This window comes from Pseudopipra pipra, chromosome 18 (assembly GCF_036250125.1).
Source record: "Pseudopipra pipra isolate bDixPip1 chromosome 18, bDixPip1.hap1, whole genome shotgun sequence".
In the NCBI taxonomy this organism is placed as follows: Eukaryota; Metazoa; Chordata; class Aves; order Passeriformes; family Pipridae; genus Pseudopipra; species Pseudopipra pipra.
In genome coordinates this window covers 7,868,918-7,890,600 of record NC_087566.1, presented here as the reverse complement: position 1 = coordinate 7,890,600, position 21,683 = coordinate 7,868,918, and the positions used below count along the sequence as shown (strand labels likewise).

Here is a 21,683-nt window from a genome sequence, read left to right as displayed (position 1 = left end):
TGTTTTAATTAAGGAAATGTGCTTGGCTTGCAACGGGTGCCACAGGTGTGTGTTCTGGCTGCTGAGCTCTTCCACTGGTTAAAAAACCACTTAAGGAGCCGCTTGTGCTAAATGAGAGACTGGGAGAGATTTTGCAGCTAAATAATGAATCTCTTGAAATGCAAAGGCTTTTTCCCTTTTTTTTTTTTTTATCCCTTTGATTGTGCCATTTGTTCTAGTTTCTATAATAAGTTTGTTTGGGCTTGCAGATTTCCAACGGGAAGCTGCTTTGCTTGGAGCTCTGGCAGCACAGCCTGGGGGGGGATTGCAGGAGGTGCTTGTGCTTTGCTGCTTGGAAAAGAAAGGTTTTTTTTTTCCCCCCAGAATATTCCCCCTGGTGAGGTGGGAATGATGTGCTGCCACAAAAGCTGGAGGTTGTTGGTTGGTTGCTGTTGGGGGCTCTTGGTGGGGACCCTGCACTGCATGGGCAGGGATTCATTTCATTTAAATAAGAAACGTTTGGGGAACAGCCAGTTTCCAGGTTTTTGTTGGAATACTGCTGGCTGGGGGTTATGGGATGAGGCAGCTCTGCTGAAGTCGCTGGGAGCTCCGTGTTTGCAGCAAAATATGCTGGCCATGGAGCTTGGGAAAGGCACCAAGGGTGGGTGCTGATGGGTAGGGATGGACAGTCACATCTCTTGAGTAAATCCCAGAATGGTTTGGGCTAGAAGGGACCTTAAAACTCATCTGATTCCACCCCCTGCCAAGGGCAAGGGCACCTTCTGTTAGACCAGGTTGCTGCAAGCTCCATCCAGCACTGGAGCACCTTCTCCATGAAGTGGAAAAGCACAAAATCCCCTCACCATGGTCCAAGGATGTTATTTTTTAACGAAAGGCTGCAAACCAGAATTGCTGTTTTTAGAGCCCCCGTGGTCCTGTCGCTGCCAGAGCTGCGGGCGATGGAGACTGAAGGAACTTGTGAACTCCTCCATCTGCTGTCTGGTGACACTGCAACTGTGAAAACAGCGATTTCTCCCCACTGCTGGCTCCGTCTGGCTCTGCTGCTGCCCACCCAGCCCAGCAATCCCATCTCCCTGCTGGGAACGGGCTGTGCAGGTTCATTAAGAACTGTCAGGAGGCACCTCCACACTGGCAGCCTGGAGCCCATGGGGAGGAGTGGGAGATTCCCCGGTGGGTTTTAGCAGAGCTGTTGTCTCCCACCTAACTAAGATGATGTGATAACGTGGCTTTGGTTGGATAATGTCTGCGGAGTCACGGAGCTGCATCCCCACATTGGACTTGATGTGGTGGCTAGTGAAGTGCTTTGAGATGCTCCTGTTGACTGCAGTGAGGAATTTCTGAGCTGTGCTAGGCTGCACGTCCCACAGTGCTTCATTTTAGGAAGAAATCCTCCCCTGTGAGGGTGGTGAGGCCCTGGCACAGGTTACCCAGAGAAGCTGTGGCTGCCTCATCCCTGCAAGTGTCCAAGGCCAGGTTGGACTGGGCTTGGAGCAACCTGGGCTAGTGGAAGGTGTCCTTGCCCGTGGCAGGGGGTGAACTAAATAATCTTTAAGGTCCCTTCCAACCCAACCCATTCTATGATTGCATGATTTTTCCCCCTCTTGCTGCTGTTCCTTCATCAAGCTTTTCCCCATGGAGCCCATGGAATACCAGCCGTCCTGCAAGTGGCTGGACACCAAACCAGAGGCACCCTGTGTGGATGGAAGCTTTATGAGCCTTTCAAAGGTGTTGGCAGCCAAGTCACCATAAATCCAAAGGTGTCATGAGACATGTGGGAAAATGTCTTTCCAACACCGGCTGTTTTTCGCGCCGTGTTCGCGGCTCTGTCGGATTTGGGTCAGGCTGCCGAGGGGGATGGCGGCCTCGGGGGCTGCTCTCTCTGGTGGGCTTGGATCTCCTCCTCCCTTCCTTCATTCCTGCTCCTTCCTCACTGAATGGCATAAATAATGCATCCTTTTTCCCTTCTCGTGCTATTTTTAGGGCCAGGATTCTGGGTTAACTGAGCGTACGATGCTGGCAGCTCCCTCCTGCTTCCCAAACTCCTTTTGCCAATGCTGGTTTTCCAGAACTTCCCTAACTGTTCTTTTTTTTTTTTCTACCTTTGCAGGAACCAAAGGTGTGTTTTTATAACCTGTTCTCCAGTGGGCTTTTAGCATTTCATTTAAAGAATTTCCATAATTTCCACTATAGGCAATATTTTTCCTTAATTAATAAGAAAGCTAATTAATTCATTCAGTCCTTACTAGAGCCCTTCCAGGATTTCTTGCAGCTCTTCGTGAGCAGTCACTGGGTGGAAAAGTTTCCATTTAGGGACAAAGCTGCTTCACTGATGCTAAACTGCTCTCTGTAGAGATGCTGCCTTGGATGGATTTCCACATGCATGTACGTGGAGCTGGGGCTGGTGTCAGCTCTCTGGCTGCATCAGTGGAAGTTAATATTGTGCAATATGAAGTATAAAGGACATGCTGGAGTATTATATCCCACTGGGACGTCTTTTCCCCTGTTGCATTCCCACAGTTGGAAGGGGAGATTCTCTACCAGGAGCTGCCCAAGGAAAAGGAGTGGCCGGACCAAAGGCAGTGGCTGCCCCTCAGGAGCAGGACCCTGACCCCAATATCCTGAGCCTTTCCTGACATTCCCTGTCCCCTCTTTGCCAGGAGGCTGATGACCAGGCTGGAGGACATGCGCCGGAGCGTGCTGGGGGACGGGGTGAACCGCTGCATCCTGTGTGGGGAACAGCTGGGGCCGCGTGGGTCTGCCTGTGTCGTGTGTGAGGACTGCAAGAAGGTGAGGCCCCTCCCTGTGCCCTGCCCCTCCCCGAACCCCCACAGCAGCCCCCAGACCCTCAGAGCTCATCCCTGATCCCCACAGCCTGTGGCCCCCAAGGAATCCCCCAGCAATCGTTCCTGACTGCAGGAACCTGCTGCAGGGATGCTGTGTGGACTGGCTGGCTCAGGGGTTGTAAATTCAATTTATTTTGTTATTTCAATTTATTTCGGGCTTTTAGCAGTTGGAAATGATAATTTTGAATGAGGTTGGTGCTTGTGAGCGAGGGGGTCCAGCAGAGTGGAGCTCCTGTAGCTCTGAGCAGGGAGAAAGGAGGAGTTTGCTTTGCCACACATGGCTCACACAGAGCATCAGGACGATCCTTGGGGAGGGTTTTATTGACAAATCTGGGAGAGCATCTCAGCTCTGGGGGAACCTCAGTCTTTGGGGGCATGTTTCTTTAGCCCCACATCCCTCCACACGTGGCATGAGAGGTCATCTCTGAGGGTTTCTGTGCTCACTGGTGCTTGTGCTGGGAGAGCTCTCGTTAACCAGCCTTCATTAACATCCCACTGGTGGTGCTGGTGTGGTGGGACCTTGCAGTGGCCAGAACTTTTGTTTTCTCTGCAGAACGTCTGCACCAAGTGCGGGGTGCAGACCACCAACAACCGGCCCCACGCCATCTGGCTCTGCAAGATCTGCAGTGAGCAGCGGGAGGTGAGTGTGGCCCCCCGGGCTCCCCCTGCCCCAGGGATGTGGTCCCTGCCCTTGGTGTCACCCTGTGCACTGTCCCCACCCCAGACCTCCCAGATGGGACCAACTGAAGCTCCCAGGGATTTTCAGCACCACTAAGCCTTGCCCAGCTGCTCGAGTCTGGTTCTTACAGCATGGTCTTGTTTTCTACATAAAATGACATTTATTAGTCCAAAACAAAGTCTTGGTGTCGCAGAGGCTGTTGTGGGCAGATTGACTGTCTGCTGCCTGCAGCATGAGCCAAAGAGTTAATTAATTAACAGCATGGGCTGCAGGGTGGGGATGTGGAGTTGTGTGTCCTCCACCTGCTGGTGCAGGGGGATGAAGTCCCCAGGACCCCTCCCAAGACATGGATGCCAGCCTTCTCCCTGCTCCCCCAGGTGTGGAAGCGCTCTGGTGCCTGGTTCTTCAAGGGTTTGCCCAAGCAGATGTTGCCCCAGCCGATGCCCGTCAGCAAGAACAAGGGACCCCAAGCCCCGAGCGAGCCCAGCCCGGCAGAACCGCCTACCCCAGACCCCAAAGTGTCCTCCCGGGCACCCACCCGAGGTAGGTGACAGCGGGTGCTGACCCCCCCAGCATTGGCAGGGGTGCTCCCGGTGTGGTATTGGGTCTCTCCACATTGTTGGCACGGGAAAACTCTGGGAAAAAGCACCAGAGCAGTCCTGTGGCTGCTGCCTGTGTCCCAAAGAGCGTAGAAATGGTCCTGCTGCCCTCCCTGCCTGCGGAGGCTTTATCCAGGCTGTCCAAGTCGGGGGTGGATGGGATTGCAGGAACATCCTTCAGCAAAGCAGCCCCGGGTGGGGATCAGGAGTTTGGGCAGTGCCTGGGTATGAACACGGTGATGGAGAAGCCTGGGAAAAATAAGAATAAAAAGGGAAATAAGGGTTGGTGTTGGGGGGAGTGTGGGCTGCAGCTTCACCCCTTCTCGCTCTGTTTGTGCCCCCAAGGCCAGGCGGAGGCCGGGCCCCCCCCAGCCGAGCCGGACGCCGAGGGTAAGCACCGGCCTTCACCCTCTCCCCGTGCCACTGCCCTGGTGCCGCCTGTGCTGAGTCCCCTCTCTCCTTCCCTCCATTCCCATGACGTTTTCCCGCAGAGTTTCCCATGGGAGGCTGCAGCAGGACCTTTTCGTTGCTGCTGCCGCCCACCACGCGGGGACTGAGTTATTCCTGGGCTTCCCCACCCCCTGCACACGCCGGGGCTGAGCGGCTGCGATTCCAGCGCTGAGCGGAGCTGCCTCTGTGGGTGGTGGGTCCTGCTGTGAGGGGCAGGAGATTTTCTGCTTATTTAATGGCAGTCCTTGGAAAACCTCCCGGAGAAACTCCTGGAGGTTTGTGGGGGCTTGTGCATGTCTGCAAGGGATGGAGCAGCTGAGCTGCTCTGCTCTGGTTTCCCCCACCGAAGGGCACCAGCACAGAGCTGTGCCCAGGCTTGTGCTGTGCGCGGGAGGCAGAACAGGGGGAGGATGCACTGGGGGGTTTTTGTGGTAAGACCTTGCCCCTCCACCACTTAGAATCATGGAATAATTTAGTTTGGAAAAGCCCTCTAACACCATTGAGTCCAGACCACCATTAACCCATGTCCCCAGGTGTCACATTTACATGGCTTTTAAATCCCTTCAGGGATTGTGGCTCCACCCCTGCCCTGGGCACCTGCGCCAGGGCTAGACAACCCCTTCAGTGAAGTAATGTTCCCTACTATCCAAACTAAACCTCCCCTGGCACACCCTGAGGCTGTTTCCTCTTGTCCTGTCCCTTGTTCCCCAGGAGCAGAGTCTGACCCCCACCTGGCTCCACCCTCCTGTACGGGAGTTGGAGAGACTGAGAAGGTCTCACTGGGAGTTAATTTTGAGTAATATCCCCCATTTTCACAGTTCCACATCAGAGTGCTGAGGTGCTGAGGATTCCAGACGCCCCCCAACACCACCTGCCCCTGGCTGGACAGTCATTAAGATGAGAGCAGCACAGTGGCTGCAAACCCTCCTCTTCCTCTCCTTCCTTACGAAGAAGGCAGTAGGGGTTTGAGAGGACATTTCCCCTGGTGTGGTCCCCTCCATCCCACCCATCCTTTAGCTCAGGGTCTGTTGTGGCAGTGGCCGTGCTTGAGTTCCCAGTTGTGGCTCCGTGTTGGTGGCACAGCCTTTCTCTGAGCTGTGATCCCTCCAGCCCACACGATGGAGACACATCCTATGTGTCTGGGTGGTGTTTTGGGGTGAGCCCCATGGGGCGGCACCCACTGTGGGTACCTGGGATTAGTCACAACCCTGTGGGGAGCTCCAGATGAGCCTGTGCCCAGCCTGGTGCTCCCAGCTGATGATCTTCCCCTTCCCATGCAGCAGCACTTGGGGAAACCACTTAATTAAGGTGATTTAATCGCAACAGTAGCTGGTGCTGTTGAGCTTCCCAGCCCCACAACAGGCACCTTTTATTGAGCTCTGGCTCCTGCAAGTCCGGGAGGCTTTGCCAGCTCTGCAGGTCCCTCTCGGTGCTCAGCATGCTCACGTTGTGCCCATGATTTTCCTAAAGCTCCCTTGGAAAATTATTTATTGCACTGCTGTTTCTGCACCACGGGGCTCCTGGGCCTGGATGCTCGTTTCCACTCCTCTCTGCTCTTCAGCATCCCGGTGTTTTTCCCTCCCTCCTCTCCCCCACCTACAATCTGTTGCGTTTCGCTTTCTCCGGTGACCCTGAGAGCCCAGCCAAGGAGAAACATCCCATTTATGTCACAGCCAAGATTTATACCTGGCATCTGCAGTGCCAGCCAGGTGAGCGCCGGGACCTTTTCCATCACATCTGTGGGTTGCAATTTGTCACCACAGAGAGCTCTGGGCACCCTGGAGCGTGTGGCTGGGATTTATCTGCTGGGTGATGGAAGTGAGAGGCAGAGGCAGCTGCCACCCTTGTCTTGTTAATAAACAGAAGATGATCAACAAAAGGAAAATATGATCCCCCTGTCCTGGGGACTGTGGAGCTGTGATGCCTTAGGGGTTTGATGGGTGCTGAGGACTGGGTGATGGATGCCTCTGGCCTTGTTTTCCCATGGGATTCCTGCATCTCTTGGTGTTCCCATGGTTTGGTGTGTCCTTTGGGCTTTCCTGACTGCTGTGTGAAGGTTTGGTGGTGCAGAGCCCTCCTGTTGCAGTCGTCAAAACTCTGGGGGTGATGCCGTAGTGGCTGTGCCCATCCTCTTTCTCCTCCTCTTGCTGACACCCAGACTGAGTTTCACCCAGGGGTGGGAGGTTGGTTTTCCAGCCTCACAGCTGCCTTTATCCCTCTCCCGCAGGCAGCGACACGACGGCATCCCCCAGGGGGAGCCGCAGGCCGGCCGAGGGCCGGGCGGGTCCGTGTGGCAGCGAGGACACCGGTGGGGACACCGAGAGCCGGGACTACGGTGCCGAGAGCGGGGTCAGCAGGAGCCCTGGTGAGAACTGTGCTCCTGCATCCCTGTGCCTGCTTCTGCACCCTTGGGAGGAGAGGGCTGGGGGGCACAAGGCTGACAGCTGTCTAAGGGTTGTCTGTGCTGATTCTGCCCCCTCCTTGCAGGTGTGAAGAGAACCAACTCCGTTCAAGCCTCACGGCCGCCCCCACCAGCCACTGCCGGACCCACTGCGGGTCCCGCTCCGGCGGCAGCACCCGCAGGTAGGATGTGACGGGGATGCAACCAGGAACAGTCCCTGGGGACACCTCAATGCCTTGTTTGTGGAATTGCGGTGCTGGGGTCGGGGAGAGGGCTGGAAGCACCTCTCAGTGAACTCCCTGGTGATGCTGCGTTTGTCCCCAGCGCCGCCGGCAGCAGCGAGGCCGAGCCCCGGGGCGGGCGGGCGGTTCCCGGAGAGACAAGGTAAGACCGAGCTGTCTGTGAGGGGCTGGGGGGCAGAGCCCACGGGGTGCTAACGGGGTCCCTCCCGCAGCGAGCCCACCGCTGGCACCCTCAGAGCCGGCCCGCGCTGCCGCCAGGGAGGAGCGAGGAGGGGGCTACGCTGCACCCCCCGCCAGGGAGGAGAGGCCGGCCTGGCAGCCCCCCGCCTTCCAGCAGCCCCCCGCCGCCACACCCGCATCCGCAGCCCCGCAGCGGCAGCAGCAGCAGCCCCAGGAGGAGGAGGAGGATGCCAACAGCTATGACTCTGATGAAGGCAGTACGTACCCAGGGTGCATGGAAGGGAGGGAGCTGTTCTTTGGGAAGCATGAGAGTTTGAGGAGATGATCGCTGGGGGAGCCTGACTCGTATGGTAAGGTGGTGGGTCTCCGGCTGGGAGAATCCTTGGGGAACTCTGCTTCCCTGTGATCGGGGCAGGGTCTTGCAGGCTGTCCCTGCTCAGTGCAGTTCGTGCAGCCCACGGGATCTTCAGTTGGTTTTGCACCAAACACTGAGCTCTGATGTGATGATTCAGGCTGTGAGCCTACGTCACCTTCCTGTTTCCATACTGGAGTCCCTAAGGCATCTGCCTCTTTCCATCTGAGCATCCTTTGCTCTGAGAAACACTACTGGCCTGCCTAGGAAGGGCTTGGTGGCTGCAATCCCTTTGCACCCTGAGATCTTGGTGTTCAGCCATTTGCTCCCCTAAAAGAAAGGGAATTTGCTGCGGGAGGGTGAGCATCTGTAGGAGAACATCCTGGGTGGGAAGAGCTGCTTGGGGCCAGGAGCAGGTGCTTGGGTAGGAGCAGCTGGACCCAGCTGAGGTTCTGTGCCTTCTCTTCATCTCTGTTGTATTTTCCTGGTGATCACATGAAGACAAGCCTGAGTTGGTTTCTCCCATTTTGGGGGCCAAGCCCTGACTCTCAGCCTTGGGAGAAGATGCTGTCCCTGAGCTGGTTTGTAGGGTTACTCCTTCTCTGCCTGGTGAATATTGAATCCAGCTCCAGAGTCCCAGGCTGCCCTCCCTGGGCAGTCCCTCCTCTGTAAGGCTTTGACCAGAGCTCCTGAGTCCAGCTGGATCTGTGGCAGTTTGGCCGGTGCCAGCACAGTCTCATGTGCGTTAAACAGCTTCTACATTTGACCCACAAATCTTTCTAATTATTACTAATCAGGGCTGACTAAATGCAGTTATTGGCTGGGGTTTTAACAAGATGCTATTTCCAACTCCTCCTCCCTCTCTGTCAGCCACGCTGGGAGCTCTGGAGTTCAGCCTGCTCTACGACCAGGAGAACAGCTCCCTGCACTGCACCCTCATCAAGGCCAAGGTAAGTGCTCCTCTTTTTTCCCATTTTGTCCCCAATTTAAGTCCATCTGGCTTCCAGTTTCTTTGGTGTGATGAGATGGAAGCCATGTGGCTGCAGACAGAGGCTGCTCCCTTGGGAGACTCAGCCTGACCCTGTTGGCACAACTGATTCTGGCTGGGGAAAGTTGTGGGGCTTTTCCTTGAGTGGATCCAAGAAATCTGTGAGGATGGTGAGGCACTGGGATGGCTTCCCAGAGAAGCTGTGGCTGCTACATGCCCGGAACTGTTCAAGGCCAGGTCGGACAAGTCTGGTGAAATGTGTCCCTGCCCATGGCAGGGAGTTGGAACTTGGTGATATTTGGTGTGTCTTCACCTCAAACCATCCTGTGGTTCTATAATTATGATTTTTCCTCGAGTGAGTCTGATGTTTCAGCACATCGTGGCACCCACGACTGCTCGGGGCAGAGAACGAGGCTCTTGGTTCACTGAACACGTTTCCTCTGCTGAGTCGCTTCATGGACAGCTTCTTCTCTTCCCTGGCTCAGCTGAAGGAGGATTTATGTGCCATGTTCTCTTAATCATATTTTAGGGCTTAAAACCGATGGACTCCAATGGCCTGGCTGATCCCTACGTGAAGCTGCACCTCCTGCCTGGAGCCAGCAAGGTGAGGCTTTGCCTGGTTTGGTGCATTTTGGGCTGGGATGGAGCAGAGGTTTCTCAGAGCCCCTTCAGGCCCCTTCCTTGTATCAGACTTCCCCCCTTGATTTCTCGCTCACTGCTGCTGTTTTACCCTGGGGGTGTCTCTGAACAGTGATGATGTTCACAGATGCTCTCCCAGACCCAAGGAACAGCTCATCCTGCAGGCAGGAATCTGCTCAGAGATGAAGGGACGCTCCAGAGGAGGCAACACTGTTAATGCATCACAAAACATCTGACCAAGAATCTATTTATTGCCAAAATTTTAACTACCCATTTGCTTTGAAGCTGCAACATGTTCTTGTTAGAGCTGGGAGGAGAGAACTGTTGAGGAAACTCTGGCTCTGTCATGAAAATCCCTGGAAATCTCCCTCCCCAACCCAGCTAAGCTGATCTTAGTGGGGCAACCTTGGAGGAAGGGATGACCAGAACTGGCCCAGCAGTGCTGGCTCTTTGCTCAGGAGGTGCAGAGTTTTTTCCCTGCAGCAGATTTTTGCTCAGAGTAACTAAGTATAAAACAAGGGGAAACCAGAAAATAAAGCCATTGGATTGATATTTACAGGTTTGCTTTTATGCATCTGGGATTTCTGATCTTGTGCAGAGTAAATCAAGGTGTTGTGATCTTGGGAATTGCTTTGATTTCTGTTGCTCTCATTTGCTGATTTTTTTTTAAATTTTTTTAATGTTTAACATGTGTTTGTGAAAGACACATGATCAAGTGGCAGAGCTCCTCGATTCCCCAGCTGCCACCTCCTTTAGACCATGAGGACCATGACCTGAGCCCCCACAGCCTGCCCTGTGCACCTTCTTCCTTGTACAAGTGTCCTTGAGGGAATAGATCCCAGGGAGTGACAAAAACCAGGCAGTGAAGGCTGCTCTGGCCACCACGTGTCACCGAGTCCCCGGTGCTCCTGTAAAGGTCCACCTTGTTGGGTTGGTGATGCTCACCTGGAGTTGATGCCTCACCAGCACAACCCAGTCAAACCACCTCTCGTGAGCCAGATGGGATGGAGCATCTCTGCCAGGAGCTGGGATTTCGGTGGGGGGAGTTCAGGGCTGTAGTCATGCCGTGGTTTGTGTGTTTGCCATTGCAGTCAAACAAGCTGAGGACGAAGACGCTGCGCAACACCCGCAACCCCGTGTGGAACGAGACCCTGGTGTACCACGGCATCACGGATGAGGACATGCAGAGGAAAACCCTCAGGCAAGCAGAGGAGCCTGGGATCCCGTGGAGGGGTGGGATGGGGACTGTGGGGCTCCTCACATGGAGGAGAGCACTGGCAGCAAAGTACAGGGGGTGATGGGGCACCTGGAAACACAGAGGTTTTGGTTAAAAATCACCATGAACTTTCTGATTTGGATGGTCCTTTTAAGTGGAGAAAAAGCATTTTGGCCCTGTAATTTAATATTAAATTATTGGCATCACTATAATTCTTATCAGTATGGAGATGTGCATATTGTGTATCTGTGCTGACCAAACAATATCCCAGCAGAATATTAAGATGTCTATTTAAATAATCTCTAAAAATTTTTGATGTTTTCCTTCCTGCAGAAAATTTCCACCTTTCCATTGTTGATCTCTTCCCCTATCACAGAGCAGATATTAAAAATGTTGATTTTTTTTTTTTTTGACCAACCAGAAGATTGATTTTATTCCTCCTCTTATCAGAGGAGAGATAGATGGAGGGTGGTTTTAGGGGGACTTTGCTCAGTCCACCCCTCCAACAGTGCCCCTGCAGAGGTGGCTTTAGCTCCAGAGTGAGGTGCTGTTCCAGCCTGGCTGATGTTCCACCTTTTCCTCTTCCCTTCAGGATCTCAGTGTGTGATGAGGACAAATTTGGCCACAACGAGTTTATTGGAGAAACTCGAGTTTCCTTGAAAAAACTCAAAGCGAATCAGAAAAAGAACTTCAACATCTGCCTGGAGAGAGTAATACCAGTGAGTGTCTGAGAGATTTCCTTCTGCTGCCCTTTGTGTTGGGGCTGCAAACAAGTGCCATGTGAGGGAGGTTGGGGTGGGTTTGGGGTTGGAGCTGGAGGTGCCTGACTTCACTGGCACCTTCAGGAGCTGGATTCCCACCTGTGTCTGGTCTGGTACGGCACATCCAGGCCAGGAGATAAAAGTGTGGTGGGAATCCAGGGGAAGTGACTCTGGAGACCTCTCCTGTTGGTGCTGTCACTGCAGAGGAGAGGGCAGATTGCTCTGTCCCTGAGCTCTGCTCCCCAGTGTAGGATCTGCTGAGGTGAAGGTTGATGGAGCAGATGGACATTCCTCAGCCCAGCAAAGGAGCTGGGCTGAGCCCCCAGAGCTCTATCCCAGCTGTGGTCACTCATGGCAGTCTCTTTTTCCCTTTCTCATCCAAGACGAAACGTGCTGGAACAACCGGTGCATCCCGTGGGATGGCTCTGTATGAAGAGGAGGTAAGTCCTTGGAGGACAACACGCTCCTTGCATGTTTCACTCACTGTCTCTTGTGTGTGAGCCTGTTTTCCCACCCCTCATGGAGAATGAGGTTCCCTTCTGTCCACCCTGTCTCATCTGCTCTGCTGCTGACATTTTCCTGGCTCAGCCTCCCTGTCCCCATCTCTGGTGTGTTCCCCCCGCAGGTAGATCGTGGTGGGGACGTGGAGGAGCGTGGGAAGATCCTGGTGTCCCTCATGTACAGCACCCAGCAGGGCGGGCTCATCGTGGGCATCGTGCGCTGCGTGCACTTGGCAGCCATGGACGCCAACGGGTACTCGGACCCCTTCGTGAAGCTGTGAGTGAGCCCTGGGGATGGCTGTCCTCAGGCAGCAGCTGGTGGGCTGGGAATTCCTTCCAAAGCCACTGCAGACCTCGTGCAGGAGGAGCTGTCCGCCAGCAGTAACTGTGCATGGTGGAAGTGCCCCCACTGTGGCTGAGACTGACCCAGCCCTTGGCTCCATCACTCCCTGTAGGTCCCCAAATGCCCAGATCCAATGGTCACCTCATGTAGAATCAGTGAATCATTGGAAAAGACCTCCAAGGCCGTTGAGTCCAACCTTTGACCTCATGTCAAGGAGAACAGGGGGTCCTTCTCTCCATCTCTGACCCACTGTGGCTGCAGGGCAGGGGTGGCTTGATGTCCCTCCATGCCCCACTTCCTGCCTTATAATCCCACGTGCTGGGTGAAGCTGGGAGCCCAGGGATCGCCTTGTCTATCTCTGTCTCCGATGGTTGGGTGGCTCCTGGGAATGTGGGAGTTGTTTTTACTCCAACCTCATAAACTGTGACACAGTGAGGACCCTGCAGTCATTGCTGGTGAGGTTATCATTGCTGTTTTCTCTTTGCCTTCAGAAAAAACCTCTGTTCTCCCTAAAACTCCTTCAATAACTCTCGTGTTGAACACTTTGCACATCTCTTTATAGCTGAGGTGGAACTGAGCAGTTTACCTTCTCAGTCTCTCTTTATTTTTTTTATATTTTCAATTTCCACGAACATAAGATGGTGAACTTGCATTTTAAAATCAACTTTGAACATAGATTTAAATTATTTCAACTCAGAACAACTGAGTCCTGGATCTCCATCCAGGCTGCACAGCCCCAGCCCCACATTTTTCCCATATTCTCTAGAAGATGGGGAGTCTGGCCTTAAATAAATATAGTCAGTGCCCTTTTTTCTAGCACAGAAACTCACTTTTTAAGCTTATAAGCTCCCACTGTTCTTGCACTTGAGTTTTGAGCTGTTTTCTGTTACCCCCAGTTGGCTGAAACCTGATATGGGAAAAAAGGCCAAGCACAAGACACAGATTAAGAAGAAAACGTTGAATCCTGAGTTTAACGAGGTAGGGATGGATCTATTTTTTTATATTAATAAATCAATTTAGCTAATTACTGTGTTGTGTGGAGGAGGTGGAAGACAAACTCTCTGAGGTTTGATTCCTTGCTCAGGCTCCTTTCCCACTTCTGTTTCCAGCAGTATTTTGGGAATGACTTTGCCACGGGGCCAGGCAGCACATACGCCCTGAAGCCTCCCTGCTGCTGGTGCTGCTGACTCTGTGTCTCCCTGGCTGGGGGGTGTGGGTGGGATGGGTGCCCCTGGGGTCCCACCACTGGTTTTGCTTTGATGGGACACCTGGAAAGGGCTCAAGTAGGTACAGGGAGTGAGCTCAGCTCCTGTCATCCTGAGAGAAGAGGCACTACAGGGAAGGAGCATTTTCCCTTCATTAATTTTAACTCTTCTCTCACTGGATTTTGAATCCAGGCTGTACAGAGAACATGTGCAATCCCTTAGCTGCAGGTTTTGGGGAGTGTTTTCCTGGAATGCTTTACGTGATGTGTTTTTCTACTTCTGCAGGAGTTCTTCTATGACATAAAACACAGTGATCTGGCCAAGAAGTCACTGGACATTTCAGTTTGGGATTACGACATCGGAAAATCCAATGACTACATTGGTGAGCTGAAAGTCTCTGCACTCTGGGGTGCATTTTTTGGTGCCCAAGACAGTGTTTGCTGTATGGGAGGGGTGTGTAGGTCACCTGCCCTGTGAGGAACCCCAGGTGGGACCATGGAAGCTGGTGGGATGCTTGTATCAGACCACCACATACACTGCACGCACTGTGCTGCCCATCTCCTGCATCCCAGGGGGCCCTTCTGGGCAAGCAAAGCATGTCGGGGTGTTTCCATGAGATTTTTGATCCAGGAGGTGGAAAAAGTGTTGCAAATGTGAGTTCTGTCCCTATGGAGGGATTTACTGTAACATCAGCATCCCCTCTGAATGCCATGTCTCCTCTCTCCCTGTCTCCCAGGCGGTTGCCAGCTCGGCATTACGGCCAAGGGCGAGCGCTTGAAACACTGGTATGAATGTTTGAAGAACAAGGACAAGAAGATTGAGCGCTGGCACACCCTCCAAAACGAGAACCATGTTGCCAGTGATTAAAGGGAGCTGCTGCCCCACGCTCCCCAACAGCCCATCCTCTGCCAAGCCCTTGTAGATCTCTGATGTCCGTCTTCCAGCGCAGTCATGCCTTGCTACAGCCTCCGGTCCCAGGGCAGCGATGCTCTTCTGCCTCCTCTGAGCATCCTCCGTCCTCACCTCCACCTGAAAACCAACCCCGACCTTTCATATTCTCTTCCTCTGTTTATTTTTTGTTTTGGGAGGGAGGTCATTGAGTTCCCCTGGTGTGTAATTTTGTCAAGCAATAGTTCCCTCCTGACTGTTCCTCTCTCTCACTGGTCTCACACGCCCTGTGATAGCGTTCCCGTTGTGTGTCCGATGCTCTGTGTTCCTCCAGCCTCTGCTCCTCTGGCTCATCCCATTGCCACTGGCTTGTGGCTCTGGTATCTCCCAGTGGGATGTGCAGCCACCAGTCTGGCCGTGCTCCTGTCAGGCACTGGGGTGTGGAGTGCTGGTGTTGGAGCATCGGCCTGTTCTGCTTGTGTGATATCGATACCTCAGTTGCAATAATGAAAAAGCTCTTTGGCTTTGGTGTGGGTCGTCACCGTCTCCTGGTGTCTGTGTTGTCATGATTAGGCCAAAGCCTGTGTCACTGATGTAATCCTGCGAGTCCTGCTTGAGCTTTACTTCTGGTTTGGTCCACTTGAGCAATATTGTGGCACATCCTTTGCTGAGAAGATCCACCAATAACACAATAACAGTTATGAGGAATAGGGAGCTCTGTGCTCGCAGGGAAGCAGGTTTGGGTTGGTTCATGTGGTTCCTTTTGCCTGAGGAACTCACACACTGTTGCTGTAGGAGCCCACCCGTGTTTCAAGATTGTGACTACCTCCTCTTCACCTCTGAGCTGTGTAGTAGTGACTGAGCCCTGAGGGCAGTCCCTGGGCCCCCTCAGACCACCCCTCCTGCTGCCGAGCGTTTGCCGTGCCACGCTCAGGAGGGAAGCCGAGGGAGATGGCACTTCCCACCAAGTAGCTGTGTGCAAGGATTATTGCTTTGAATTGCTTCAAAACACCACAACTACTGAAATTAGCTGGGATGTTTAGAGGTCTTCCAAACTTTGGTTGTTTTGGTTTTGTTTTGTTTCCGATTCTGCACAAGAACCACTGTCTTCAACCTGCGCTTTAGTTATCTCCTGGAGCTGTTCAATCTGTCCTCGATAGCAGGAGAGCAAAGACATTCTCAGACTGATGCTGGTCAGGTTTGGTACCATTTGCTGGCTCTGGATAACCTCAAGCATAGTTGATAGTAGCACAATAAGCACTATGGAATATATTGTCAGTGGGCTACACACTGAGCATGTTGTATGAAACCTCAACCCTTTCACTCCATGACTCCCCGTGCACCCGCTGCTGCAGTCGGCTGGGGAGCTGTCCTGTGGCCTGGGCAGCTCTTTCCTTTGAGTTGGATGAGTTGTTTTCTTGATACTTTCTTTAAATAGTCTTTTTCCCCCAGCAGAACTTCCTCTGAATGCTGAGACTCTGTGACCGTCCCCGTAGCTCTGTGCCAAGTAATGTCACCGGCTCTGGGTGACATGAACCCCCGTGTGTGGAGTGATGCTGCTGCTGCAGAGCACCCCTGCCCCAGCCCAGCCCAGGGTCTACACATCCAAGGAGGTCTGTCTTGCCTCCCACAGCCCCCATGCTCCCCATCCTTGGACCACCAGGTGGGGAAAACCAACCTAAACCACCCTGTGCATCCTCTGCTTTGTCCGGCCTGAGCTGGGAGACCTCTTCCATCACCCCAGACTCATCCTATGGCACAGAGAGTGTAATGGAAGAGGATACTTGAAAATTTTGCCCTTCTTTCATGGAGTTCTTGACTCTGTGCCAGTAAGAATGAGATCTTTGAACCAGACTGTCCACAACCTAGACTGAAACGACCCTATTCTTTGGGATGGTTTCCCTCTCTGTCCTGTGCTGAAATCTCACTGCTCTGCCCAGCTGGTTCAGCTGGGGGATGGTTGGACTCCAGGATCAATGGATCAGTTATTCTGTGCTGCCCTATCCCTCCCTGCTCATCTCAGAGCAGCAGTTGGGCCCAGAGCTATGCTGGGGAAATGGGTAACTGGGGTAAAATTACCTTTAAAAAACATTATTTAAGGAATTCCTCAATGTCCCCCAGCCCTGCAGCAGCCCAACCTCCTTTGTATGTGCAGAACAACTCAATTAAGGTTGCCATTACCCCGTCCTGTATTGCCATTCTCTGTCCAGCCTGCTTTCCCTTTGAACAAAGGATACTCAAATCATCTTTTTACACTGACAAAAATCAAGTGCAACTTGCCAATCTCCTCAGTATTGTGCAAACCACGGTCCTGGTCTCTGCCACCTTCTTCTCAGTTTTTCTGATGGTAATTTCTGCCCTGAATGACTTCTTTTCGTTGTAAATAAAGCATGCACATCTGGATTGGGAATGGTGAAAAACAACAACAAAAAAAAATAAAAATAAAAGCCTCTTCTACTGCTGTTTGCATTCAAAGTCGCATGCAGTGATTTTACAGCAAAATATCAGTTTACAACTATTAAGAGAAAAACAAAATGTTACACAGGAACTAGAAATACTCCAGTCTTCCGCTGCATGCAGCACAACATTCTCTCTTGATGTGGTATCTAATAAAGTGAGACTATTGGAAAAGAAAAAAATAAATGTGGTTTTTGGCTTCTTTCATTCCCTGTGGGAATATGAACCCTGTGGGTTCATATGTGGGAATTTGTGGTGGGACATTGGATTAGGTTTGGGATATTGAGTTTGGGGCGGTGGGTGCAGGTTCTTCTACGGGGGAAGAGGTCACAATTCTGCAGAGCTTGGTTTGGCTCCTCTGCTCCTGGGAGGTAGCAGGAATGGTGTTGGGAATATCTGGGTTAAATATTGGGGATGTTGTGGGGGTCGATCCTTCATGCACATCCACTTTGTTCCTGGGGGTGAATGCCATGGGGAAGACCATGAAGTTTGTGGTGGTGGTGGCTTCCTTCTGATGCTCTCTCTGAGAGCAAACCCATCCCATGAGAAACCAACCTCCCCAGTTTGGAGAGCATGAGCCTTTCCCTCCTCTGGCTGCAGCTCCTGTTGCTCCACTGCAGGAGAACATCCCACCAGGACCTGCACAACCTAAACAATGATTTCCTCCCTTTTCAGTTTTTATGTGGGCATTTTTAAGCTCAGTTTCCAGGGATGGGCACGCTGGGCTGGGGGAAGCCCCTTGGGATGCAGCTCCACAGGGTGATGCCCCAACCCTGGGTTGGTGACATCGCACCCTCCGTGTGGCCCAGAAGGGAAGTGTGAGGCCGAGCCGGGGGGGTGGCGGGTGGCCGGGCTGGTGGCGATGCCCAGAGACAGCAGCAGATGTCACTGGAGCTCCAAAGATGGAGTGGGAAGGAGATGCCAGAAGAATATCCCGCTATTTCCAGGCATGTTGAGAACTTCGGGGCCAACCTCACCCCTCCCTTGCACTGCTGCTAAAGCTTGTTCTCTTCCAGAGCTCTGGTGGCAGGGAAGACTTGGGCCTTTGTTCTCTTGAAAGGGTATTCCCAGGGAAGTCTATCAGCCTTAAAGTTGAGCCTTAAATTCCTTTCATTAGCTTTTTTTTCAGCCTTCTTCCCACTGATTTTTCCTCTCTGCTGCTGCCCAGAACGTAGCCAGAGAAGAGATCCCAGTGGAGAGGTCCCAGCGGTGAAGTCCCAGCCAAGAGGTTCAAGTTGAGAGGTTCCATTCAAGAACTCCCAGCAAGGAGGTCCCATCCAAGAGGTCTCAGGTGAGAGGTCCTATCCAAAAACTCCCAGCAGACAGGTCTCATCCAAGAGCTCTCAGCCAAGAAATCCCACCCAAGAGGTCCCACTAGAGAGGCCACCCAGCTCCAGCTGAAGACTGGGATGATCATCCCCCATATTCCCTGTGCTGTGTTCCACTGCAGGTGACAGAGCGCCACCTGTGGTTGGTTGTGAAGTCCTGAATGGAAAAGGCTTCCAAATAGAGAAATAGGGATTTTATGGGAATGAGAGGCCCCTCTCTTATTGTCCCCCCGATTGTTATTTGTCCTTCCCCATTTTCCTGTCAGCTGCTCTGAAAAGGAAACCCTTGGATTGCAATTCGCACTTGAACAGGACCATTCTTTGCCTCTCCTGCTTTTGTAGGTGGGTTTCCAGTTTTAATTACACCTGAGAACATGTGAATTGTTCTGCTGTTCCCACCAGTTTCCTTGTGTGCTAATTAGATTTAGACCTTTGGTGCAATCAATAGATTCTCATCTTGGTCCGGGCCAGGCCAGTCCTGGCCAGTAATTTACAGCTCCGGTAGTTCTGAAATCAATATAGATTTGCTCTTCATTGAGAGGGCTGTAAAATATGGGTGACAGCAGCACTAAGCAGCTGACGTGGAAGCAGGTCCCTTGCTGATCTTGGAGAGGGGCCAGGAAAATCAGAGAGGAAAAGCTACAGGAATGTTGAGCAAGCACTGGGATGAAGACAGTGACAAAGTGTTGCTTTGCCCCTGGAGCAGGAGATGCAAAACACAACATGGCCAAATGGCTCCTCTCCAAGGTGCATGTTGCTGCATGAGGTCATGGCAGCACCCAGTGACCCAGCCCATGCCAGAATCCCCTAGTGCTGTTTTTTGTCTACCTCCTTGGGGTATCCTTCATTAAAAGAACATGTTAGGAAGCTCTCACAGCGTCTTGCATGATCCTGGGGCATCCCTGAGGTTCTCCTGCTTCACTGAGCTGGACAGAAACCTTCCATGGCTTTTCATCTTCTGGGGGAAAAAATAAAATAAAAAACCCAAGCTTTTACTATTTAACATTTCACTTAAAAAATAGAGGAGCTCAACTAAATAAATCCCTTTTCTATCCGCTTTCAAGCCTGGCTTTTCCAAAAGCCAGCAGCTCAAAATCTCTTTATCTCACAGGGCACAGATAACAATGTAATTACTAGCTCGGATCAATGGCTTTCATCTCGTCGGTCCTCAGCCTAAAATAAACTGTTGTTCTTTCACTCAGATGCAGAGCTGGGGCTACAGACTCCTCTGGGCTCCTGCAGAACCAGTTAGGAGAGGTGAAGGTCTGTGGTGGGGTCTGGAGAGGCCACAAAGACCTGCCTGGGGGAAGCTGAGGTTTGGGTTGTCTCGTTTCTGCACGGGGAGGCACCTTTTGGGGACATTTTGGGGGTGCTGGGCGATGAATCAATGACCCTCAATGAGGGTCATGGGCAGGGAGCAGGTGAACTGGGAAGATCAGGCAGTGGGAGGTCGGCTCCTGCCTCCAAACCTGAATTAAGCAGCTGGAGTCGAGATGGAAACTGCAGTTTTCTGCTTTTAGAGATCTGAGAGCTCTCTGAATCCATTAGAGATAACTGATTTCTCAGGTTTTCTGGCAGCACTATAAAAAAAATCCCACAAACTGTCTCCTTTCAAAAACTGTCCAAGCAAAAAGACTCGCCTTGATCTGGTCAAACTGGAAAATAAAAGCAGTGGCAGATAAAAAGGAACAAAAAAAATAAATTTACAGTTGTGTGAAAGGGAATTGCTATTGAGAAGCCTTCAGGTTGTTTGTAGCCAGGATGGGCTGAATTTGAGAGGGAAGGAGCCTGAGAAATTTGTAGGTGTCTCTATCACTCCTCTTTGTTGCCTGATGAGGGTCAGCATTATTAATTAAGGGCCAGCCAGGCAGAGCTGCAGAGCTGATGGGTATCTACCTGATAAGAACCTTGTCATGGAAACCCTGAGTGTTACAGCCAAGATCTCAAGAGTCTCAGCAAATCAGGGCTTTATTCAGCCTGAAGACAAAGAGCATTTTCCTTTTAAAATCTAAATTATTCAGCTCCCTGTGACTCCTACTCCTACTCTGTTGTGGGAGGCAGGTGGGATCTCCAGGGGCTGAATTCAGTCTGTGCCTTATCTCCAAAGCTCTCCCCAAGGATGAGTGTTCTTGAGCTCTCACCTTGCTGGAGCTCACACAGCTTTCAACCCCAGCCACTGCTCTCAGGGTGTATTTAATAGCCCAGACTTGCAAACTGGCTGTGATCAAGTGGCTGGAAAGTTTTCAGAGAATAAAAGCCTTTGGAGACAGCCAGGCAGGAAAACTGGGCATGAAAACCTGCATAAGGGAAAAGGTATCCTGCCAGGCCAGAGGATGATAGGTCAAGGTGGGTTATATCCCTGGGGAATAGACTCCTTCCAGCCCTGGAAGTGTCCAAGGCCAGGTGGGACAGGGCTTGGAGCAATCTGGTCTAGTGGAATATGTCCCTGCCCATGGCAGGGAGTGGAATGGGATGAGTTTTAAGATCCCTTCCAACTTAAATTGTCCTGGGATTCCATGAGGAAACAGAAGCACGAAGCAAAGCATTGTTGAACTAAAAACCCAGTAAAAGGGAAAATAAGCCCTAGAAGTTCCCTGGGATGTTCTGGTGCACAAGGAGCATGTCTGGTGCACGGGGATCACGCTGAGCTGGAGCTGCTCTCCTGGAGATGGAACCTCATCGATCGCTTTTGTTTTACAAGCGGCGCTGCCGTGATAATATTTGGCAGCAACATTAACCCTGAAATATGAGCTGCACTTGGGCCGCTTTATATTTAATTGTGTGAAAAATGACACGGCCACGGCGTTTGTGCCCTGGAAATCTCCATCCCTCTCCGACAGTGCTGTGGGGGAGGTGCTGATCCACAGGCTGGGGACCAGCAGGGTGCCAGCGCCGCAGAGGGGACAGTGTTGGTCACCCCGTGCCTTCCCAGTTCCTGGCATCTCCCTGTCCTGCAGCAGTGACCAAAGGTGCTGCAAAGTCTCCTGTGTTCATGCAAGTGGCCACTGGCAGATGGAGCTTTGGCTGCTGTCCCTGGGGCAGAGTGTGATGGGATCAGCGTGGGGAGGTGGGGGCAGCAGGGCCACCCATCCACAGGAACAGCTGCTGGTGGTGACAGCACAGCATTTATTCATCCTAGTTTAGTTTCCATGTCTTCTTCTCCTAATCAACTTGAAACACTTGACAGCATCCTACACAGGAGCTGAGGAGAAAGGCAGCATGAAGAGGGAGGTGGAGCTGGGTGGTGCTGACATTTAATTCAGACAAGGATTTATACTAAAATAGAGTTAAAAATTACCGTCCTGGTGCAAACCAGCTGCAGCCAAGAGCATGGGAGAGCTGTGGGCACAGCGGGAGAAAAGGTGACATAGGTGTCAGTGGCCAAGCCTAAAGCTTGATAAAAAGCCTCGTGAGTGTTTCCAGCCCTGGGCTGCACTGTGCCAAGTGTGGGACTGGCCCCTGGCACCCAGCAGGATGAGGCTTTGAAGCCTGTTGGCAGCAGGTTGGTTTAATCATCAAATTGCAGGGCAAGGAGACGTGACAGGTCACCTTGGTCACTCAGCCGTCTGTTACATGTCCTTCCCTGACCCAACCAGCAAATTTCATCCTGCA

At 52.3% G+C, this 21,683-nt stretch overlaps 1 protein-coding gene across 4 annotated transcripts in view; it reads left to right on the top strand.

The window, feature by feature from the left end:
- The window catches only part of RPH3A (rabphilin 3A), a 32,255-nt gene extending 15,436 nt beyond the window's left edge, over positions 1–16,819 (top strand). For 3 of the 4 annotated variants that reach the window (XM_064674944.1, XM_064674942.1, XM_064674943.1), the window contains 17 exons: positions 2,658–2,787; positions 3,397–3,483; positions 3,900–4,065; positions 4,467–4,511; positions 6,799–6,936; positions 7,059–7,154; positions 7,297–7,356; positions 7,427–7,651; positions 8,617–8,696; positions 9,264–9,338; positions 10,465–10,574; positions 11,182–11,308; positions 11,734–11,790; positions 11,976–12,127; positions 13,090–13,171; positions 13,684–13,780; positions 14,135–16,819. In XM_064674944.1, coding sequence (XP_064531014.1) covers positions 2,658–2,787; positions 3,397–3,483; positions 3,900–4,065; positions 4,467–4,511; positions 6,799–6,936; positions 7,059–7,154; positions 7,297–7,356; positions 7,427–7,651; positions 8,617–8,696; positions 9,264–9,338; positions 10,465–10,574; positions 11,182–11,308; positions 11,734–11,790; positions 11,976–12,127; positions 13,090–13,171; positions 13,684–13,780; positions 14,135–14,265 — 1,858 coding nt within the window. In that variant the 3' untranslated portion in view covers positions 14,266–16,819. The remainder of the gene's footprint in view (positions 1–2,657; positions 2,788–3,396; positions 3,484–3,899; positions 4,066–4,466; positions 4,512–6,798; positions 6,937–7,058; positions 7,155–7,296; positions 7,357–7,426; positions 7,652–8,616; positions 8,697–9,263; positions 9,339–10,464; positions 10,575–11,181; positions 11,309–11,733; positions 11,791–11,975; positions 12,128–13,089; positions 13,172–13,683; positions 13,781–14,134) is intronic. The other variant, XM_064674945.1, reaches the window with a different exon arrangement.
- The last annotated feature ends 4,864 nt before the right edge of the window (positions 16,820–21,683 follow it).